At 39.1% G+C, this 7,976-nt stretch overlaps 1 protein-coding gene across 1 annotated transcript; it reads left to right on the top strand.

Moving 5' to 3' along the window:
- The first annotated feature begins 1,799 nt into the window (after nt 1-1,799).
- On the top strand, nt 1,800-7,693 carry mmp13b (matrix metallopeptidase 13b). The gene is made up of 10 exons (XM_023813683.2): nt 1,800-2,215; nt 2,843-3,081; nt 4,225-4,373; nt 4,506-4,631; nt 4,727-4,882; nt 5,017-5,137; nt 5,243-5,376; nt 5,862-6,021; nt 6,139-6,242; nt 7,058-7,693. The coding sequence occupies exons 1-10, from the start codon at nt 2,084-2,086 to the stop codon at nt 7,156-7,158; spliced, it is 1,422 nt and encodes a 473-aa protein (XP_023669451.1). The 5' UTR covers nt 1,800-2,083; the 3' UTR covers nt 7,159-7,693.
- The last annotated feature ends 283 nt before the right edge of the window (nt 7,694-7,976 follow it).

Raw genomic sequence — 7,976 nt, 5'->3', positions numbered from 1 at the left:
CCCCCCCCCCCCCCCCCTTATAGCACCTTGATCAAGAGATGCTGCAGCTGGGGTTGAACTGGAATACTTATGTCCATACAGCCTACCGCCACTCTAGCTAATATCTAATCAGGGTCAAAGTCAGCACTATCCCCAGTCCATTTAATATCTAAATAGTACGGATTATCAATGCACATTTCCTGCATGGCAGTCCTGTCCTTTAGCTCTACAGTTACAAAACATTTTTGGTACTTGAAGTTATTTATACTTATTGGTAAGATGACTATACTGTACATGTCACAGAAATATGTGTTCTCCACAGAAGACGAGATACAATGTCAAGTATTGTATCAAATAACATGCCATCAGCTAATATTTGTACAGGCCTTGACATGGTACATATATCTTTTTTTTTCATTCATCCGTCTGCATTCATACTCATCTTTATCTTTTTCACACAGTAGAGGGTCCAGCCAAGCTTGCCGAAAAGCCCTTAATTTTACTGACTTGCAAATGATTTAATTTCACTTCTAAATGCCATTTTAAATGCGTCATTTGAAAGCTTTAAATATCACACAACAAAATTGATTATTGGACGACGTGGTTGTTTTTCACAGTTTACTGTTAGAGTTTAGAAATTCCTGTCATCCTTTAATAATCACCTTTTTTGTAACAGGTGTAGCTTGTTATAACTTGTCCTAATTTCCAACAGATGTTACCCCTGCAATTCCAGTTTTGCTGTTGTGGTTGAGCATCTGACGTCGCAATACCTTCCTCAAAGATAACAACATTCAATCTGGTTTATTAAATGATGAATCTATCTATATATTACAAATGTGACATTCAGGTGACACTCTGGGTCAGGATGTCAATTGCCATTATAAATGACACCCATGTCCTTTATCTCTAAGCTACTGTGCCAATAACATTTCCATTCATCCATCCATCTTCCAACCACATATCTTTGTCAGAGTTGGGGAGGGGGGGGGACCTGGAGCCTATCACAGGCAACACAGGCTGGGTACACTGTGATCGGGATGCCAGTCCCTCACTGGGCACATACACTTATAACACACTATGGGCGATTCACAGACGTGATTTACCCTAATTGCATGCATCTAGAGTGTAGCAGAAAACCAAAGTGTCTGAAGGAAACCCATTTTACATGGGGGGGGGGGGGTGGGCATGCAAACTCCACACACACACGACAGAGGTGACACCCACAAAAACACACATTTTTTATATATTTTTAGCCCAGTAGCGTCAGCCAATCATTTAGTTAGCAGTTCCATTATAAAGACTGGGTTATAGAATACAATGGCAGATAGTCTTCATTTACAGGAACGCTGAACGGAATCAGGCTTCTCCATTTTTTGTGGTGTTTCTCGTCTGGGACCAATATAGCAACTTACTCAGATAAGCATGGAAGCGCAGTCATTTGTGGCGGGGGGGGGGGGGGAGGCAATAGGGCACCATCTTATCAAAATTTTTTAAAACAAAATACAGAATGGCCTTATGAGATGGGGGTCTACAAAGGTCGTTTGATTGTGACAAATTGCTGTTTTGCTGGGACAACTCGGCGCAAAGTTTTTTTTCATGCTACATGATAAAATCATTGCATGGTCGAGTGGCCATGATTATCCTAAGTAATAAATTGCTTTCATTCCAGGTGCAGGCTCTGTATTTGGTTTTGTATATTAAGACACATTTTAAAAAGCCAAGTGTAAAAATGGCCTGTGTGTTCTGGTTCGTTTCATTCCCAGCAGCACAACCCCAAAGCTGTGATTTTCAAGATTCAGCAGTAAATTTCAGTTTCTTTTTGTCCTCCACTCCACTGAGCCAATTTAGTTTTTTTTTCACATTTTCAAATATTATGTAAGAAAAAAAAACATGGGGGGAGCATCTGACTAAGCATTTAACCTTGAAAAATCTGCAAACGACTTCAAGGTGGTCAAACAGACTCTCACCACAGGCACTTCCTTGTTTTGGGAACTTAATAAGAAGTGGTCGGGTGTTTTTTGGTTACTCACCGGATCACGGGAGGGAAAAGGCCACCGGAGGCACTATAAATATCGGTCACGGCGTTCAAGGTTGACCCAGGCTCATGATAGCGGTCTTCACAGATAACATGGGAATCACTGTGATCATCTTCCTTTTGATTATTGCGCATTCTGGTGCAGCACCCTTTTCAAGAGAACAGTCCCAGAAAGAAATCGACGAATGGCTATTAGCTGAGGTAAGCAAAGACCTGTAAGCAACTTCTGTGTTTGTTTTAAACAGGACATTTTTGTGTAATTATTAGTGAATCCTCATGCTTTATTTGTATGGTAACAAACGGAACATATAACGTCTGTATTTCTGTATATATTATAAATTATAAATATATATTAACTTATAACTACTTTACATACTTCTGTGGATGTTTGGCTAATGTTTAGCAGAGTTCTGAGTTTTCGTTTTATTTATATTATCATAAATATTTTATATGCATATAGAAAACTATATAATTTTAGCTAAATTAGCCATTTACTTTCCATATTAAGCCTGTAAAATGACATTTGATTAAATGGTTTTCTATAACTAATCTCTAGTAAGGAATGACTTTTGAGGACATCTTTTTCTGAGTAGGTAAAAATAATAAACTGTAACATTATTGTTTCAGACATTGTTTACAATGCTAATAAATTTGTAAGCAATGGGATGTTTCCTGATGAAAACAGGAGAATTCTAAAAATTTAAAAATGCTGCCTATTGTTTCTTAAGCTTTATCATTGAACTCCATTGATAATTCTGTATGGATCATACAAAAATTTATAAACGGAGTTGGGTCCACAGCCATAAAGCATTTCTTTTTCTTCTGTAGAAATACTTGCGTAGGTTCTACAATCTTCCAAATGGGCTGCGAGGAGTTGAGAAGACTTCTGACGTGATGCGGCAGAAGATCCGTGAGATGCAGGCTTTCTTCGGCCTGCAGGTGACGGGAAATCTGGACACCAACACCCTGGGTGTAATGCACACGCCGCGATGTGGGGTCCCCGACGTGGGAGAATACAATCTCTTTCCGAGGAACCTCAAATGGCCCACAACAAATGTGACATTCAGGTGAGACAGTGAGATAGGATATAGAATTATGTTAATAACCATGAATGTCCTTCAAAATCACAATCAGGTTTATCTGGACAAGTATGTTGACACATACAAGGAATTTGACATTGCACACATGCTGTACAAACAGTAGGTACAGACACAGTTAAGACAAGACAAGACAAGACAATAGATTCCTTGAATTCATCCAGGCCTCTAATCTGCAGTACCAATAACATTCTCATGCACTCATCAGCTTCTCCTAGGCAGGGTCATGGAGGGAACCGGAGAACGGTACACCCCCCCATAGAACACCGGTCCATCTCAGACCACATGCTCACAGTCAAACTCTACAGGCAATTTAGAGACAATTTTAAAAATAATAAACCCTTGTGACTTGGGAAGAACATGCAAACTCTAGGGGAGCAGAGGAGGTGAAATTTACCACCCCCTCCCCCCAACCTTAGGGGCACAAGGCAACCGTGTATCCTACTGCTCCACCCATTGGTGTAATTCTGGCATACCTGCCATTATAACTGTTCAAGGCTATAGGAGTACAGAAATAAATATCTAAAAAAGAAATATGTCCATTTGCTAAATATGTGGATATCAAAACTTCACAATGTACCTTGACTCAAAAATGTTAAAAAAAATTCAAACCATCCAATATTTAAATAGCTTCAAGAAATTCTTAAAATAATTATAATACATATCTGAAAATAATGGCAGATGTGAAAAGGCATTAAAATTAACTCATGTTGGAAAATAGAATAAAACAGCGACATTTATGAACAAACATTTTTACATTTCATTAACTAATAATTACATTAACATTAATATTGCTGGAAATTTTCTCATGGTCAGAAGTTCATGTACAATAAAACCAGGAATAAAACACCTAAATGTATGCAAATTGATAATTTGCTGGATTTCTGGGAACGACACTTAAGTAATGGATAATTATGTAAAATGGAACAATAGAAAAATATATATTGAAAATTTATTACGCATGATGGTTAAGAAACAGCTTGGTAAAATGGCATAGAAATTTGGAAATGCAAGAGTATTTCGGAAATATTAATTTAGTGGCAGATAGCTAACAATTTAGTATTATCAGTAGTATAAAAATATTCTTTTTATATTTGTCCTTGAAATATGCAGGATTACAAATTACACTCCAGATATGGAGAAGTCGGATGTGGACAGAGCTATCCACAATGCCCTGAGTGTCTGGAGTGATGTGACGCCATTGAAGTTCAAGAAAGTGTATGATGGGATTGCAGATATTATGATCAGCTTCGGAGCCAAAGGTGAGATGAGTACCATTGTAGTTTTGCAACCGAACAGCAGATCGCTGTCCCTGGTCCCACTTACTAAGGATGAGTCCATCTGCTGTATGATTTTCACCTTGTAATCACCCTCATTATTAACTCTTCCTTCAGAACATGGTGACTTCAATCCTTTTGATGGGCCTAATGGACTCCTGGCCCACGCCTACCCTCCTGGAGTAGGGATGGGTGGTGACACTCACTTTGATGAGGATGAGACATGGTCAAATGACTCAGCTGGTAAGTCTAATGGCAGTGAGCTCATAGAAACTCCCCCCCCTTTCTAGGTGAAATTAAATATTAACTGAATTTCCCCGTGTCTCCTTTTTTTTAAGGGTACAACCTGTTTCTGGTTGCTAGCCATGAGTTTGGCCATGCTCTTGGCTTGTCCCATTCCTCTGACCCAGGCGCTCTGATGTTTCCAGTCTATTCCTACTCAAATGGTTTCCCCTTGTCTGAGGATGACATAAGTGGTATACAGGCACTTTACGGTAAGCGTATGCTGAAGATTGTCAGCCAGATGAATACAGTAAAGGTGTTCAAAGAGATGTGTCATGTCAGAAATATAGTCTTGCTGGGCTGGGTGATTTTTGTGCATTAAAGTTTTAATCCTGGACTGCAACAGGCAAAAACCCCAATTCTCGTAAAAGGAAACCGAAACCAGATGCCCCAAATAAGTGTGACCCGGAGCTGACTTTCGACGCAGCAACTGAACTCAGAGGAGAAACGATCTTCTTCAAAGACAGGTAAAGTCAACACCAGCTGTACTTTTTACTTTTAAAGAGCTTCCAATGGAAACATCATTGTTCCTTGAGGGATAAACATTGTATGCTTTTTCATTTGTTTGTAAGGTTCTATTGGCGTCTACACCCCCAGCTTCCTGAGCCCGATCAGACACTGATCAAGTCTACCTGGCCGTCGATTCCGAGCAGAGTCAATGCAGCGTACGAAAACCCTGAAAAAGACCTGGTTTTCATTTTCAGCGGTTGGTTCAGTCTCGCTCCTGTCCAGTCAGCACATTTTCCATTGTTACCACTGAAATAGACAACAGACATTGACTGTAATCTTTTTTAAAGCAGTTTTATTATTAAGGATGCCACAGAAACATCTGTGTAGATCGAAGGATGATTGCTAAATAAACCTAAGCATTAAGTTTGAAAATATAGATGTATGTGAAGCATACTGACATGAAATTACTGAAACAAGCTGACAGTGATTCAGTAGCGTTATAGCCTCACAACCTCCAGGATTAATCCTGGGTATGAAATTTGCATGCTAGTCTTCATTTAGGGTTGCTCCTGGTACTGTCTGACATGCAGTTTAGGTGAATGTCTGTGTCCTACTCTGGACTGCCATCCAGTCCTGGGTTAGGGATAGCAGATATAGAAAAGGTATGGATAGATAAATAAAATGAAAAAATATACTGTCCAGGAAGGCTATTGATTCTGTTTGTTGTATTAATTCCCCCAGGTATTAGGATGTGGGCCTTAAATGGATATACCCTGGTTGAAGGATACCCAAAGTACATCCACAAGTTAGGCCTCCCCAAAAGTATCCGCAAAGTAGACGCGGCCGTTTACATACGAGACACAGGCAAAACCCTCCTGTTCACTGACGAAGATTACTGGAGGTGTGTACCACGCATTTTGACTAACAGCTGTTCCCATTTTTGTGTTCCTAAGTACTGTTCTTAGACCACGTCACCTTTTTTATGCATGTGCTAAATTTTGACGGGATTCTATCTTAGCTACGATGAAAGTCACAGTGTAATGGACAAAGGATATCCGCGATCTATCGAGGACGACTTCCCGGGGATTGGCGAAGAAGTGGATGCTGTTACCTACCATGATGGTACACTGTCTTTGAATTTATTCCAAAACAGATGATTATTAAAGTAAAAATCATGCTTATTAAACACCAAAACACATACTAGTTTACCGGTGTAGCAAAAGCTTTTATTCTGATTCATTTTTAAAATGCAAGTATTAGTGTTCTTTTACACTAATCTCATAGCAAATTTAATCCGGCTGGTTATTTATTGAAAAAGCAGGGCCCACATAGCAAGATGAGTCTGAACTGGATCTGAACCAAATATTGAAACTGTAAACTGGATCTGGCCTGGTGTCTTTTTGCACGATGGACCAATACTGGTCCAATTCTGGTTTCTGGATTTGAAGCAGATAAGGAATGTTATCAAATCTCCAGGACTTGAACCAACAATCTTCTGATGACTGGCACAGAGACTTAGCCCACCAAGCCACTCACTGCCCCCATTTGGCCCCAATCTGATTTTAACTTTTGACTCCGGTGCAGATAGCCTCTTAGCGCATTAGCTACGCATCTGGTAAGTGACTTATCATACGCATATGGTCAGGCAAATGAGCGCCAGATCTTCAGGGTGTGTACAAACAAACTGTAATCATTCAGAACTCTGGACAGATTCTGGTGCTGACTCTCTTGCCCGAATGTTACTGGCAAACAGATTTAAGGAAATACAGGTGGATATGGCCCAGAATCCATTGGTATGGGGGGGTAAATATGCTGGATATTATACCTTGCTCTTTCTTAATTATGTTACTGAATGAGAATCAACATAATTTTGAAGTGTTTGAAGTGAACATTAAGTAATCTCACACTCTTGTGTTGTTTGTCATATTCTCCAACAGGATACCTATATTTCTTCCATGAAAATGTGCAGTTTGAGTACAACTACAGAGCAAGGAAGGTCATCCGGATTTTAAGGCCAAACTCTATGCTCAACTGCTGAGGCACACTAAGCTCTACATGGGAATATTCCTTTCCAGTAAAATCTGCTTTTTCATTGCTGGTGGATTTTGAAAATGTGTGGACGGAAATCCTTAATTTAGCTTTAATTTATTTATCACTTTAATAAGGAATGGTTGTATGGATTACTTTTTTACTTCATTGAAATGAAGGCCATATATAAAAATATTATTAAGTATGGTAAACAGCTCATGTTTGGTGGATCTTTATGCCTAAATCCCTACGGGAACAACATACATCCTACATGCTTGAAGATGAGATGTTAGGACTGTTAGATTAATTAAGTGAATGTAGTTTGCAACAATATGTTTTTTGACTCTAAAGCGAAATCCTGCACGCTGATGCAGCAGTTCAAAATGTAGCATGCTGCTATCACCCATACAACAGTGAAAATGAAATAAATGATGAAAGAAAGCATCATACGGAATTTAATTTTAAAAATCTTTCTCTGTTAATATTGTTAATAGTAAAAGGCTTTGTACTATATTGTACATTTAATTTTAAATTAAAACCAATGAAAACAACTGTTTTAGTTTTCTGTCATGATGTTGGTTTCCATTGTTTGCATGTATGAGAATGTATAGGAGCTTAGCTGATGTAGCAGGGAACTCTAGAAAAAGCACAACAATTCTTTGTTTCTGAAGATAATAAATCGAGAACGGAGATAAAGAGAGACTGGAAAGAACGAGGAGTTGCCCTACAGCTGTCTTTGGAGACTGCATTGGCTACTCTCTCCTGTCGCTTATGCGCCCCTAGTGCATAAACAAAGTACTGCAGATGTAGAAATATGTCACGTGTCAG

The sequence above is a fragment of the Paramormyrops kingsleyae genome, chromosome 17 (genome assembly GCF_048594095.1).
Source record: "Paramormyrops kingsleyae isolate MSU_618 chromosome 17, PKINGS_0.4, whole genome shotgun sequence".
In the NCBI taxonomy this organism is placed as follows: domain Eukaryota; kingdom Metazoa; phylum Chordata; class Actinopteri; order Osteoglossiformes; family Mormyridae; genus Paramormyrops; species Paramormyrops kingsleyae.
The sequence above is the reverse complement of the archived record's forward strand: the minus strand, read 5'-3'. Positions and strand labels throughout refer to the sequence as shown.

Bases quoted from the DNA above. Each gene is read 5' to 3' on its own strand.
- mmp13b (XM_023813683.2), top strand. From the start codon at position 2,084: ATGATAGCGGTCTTCACAGATAACATGGGAATCACTGTGATCATCTTC. The intron at 4,883-5,016 runs GTAAGCGTATGC...GGACTGCAACAG, and splicing joins TGGTATACAGGCACTTTACG to GCAAAAACCCCAATTCTCGT. The intron at 6,243-7,057 runs GTACACTGTCTT...ATTCTCCAACAG, and splicing joins TGCTGTTACCTACCATGATG to GATACCTATATTTCTTCCAT.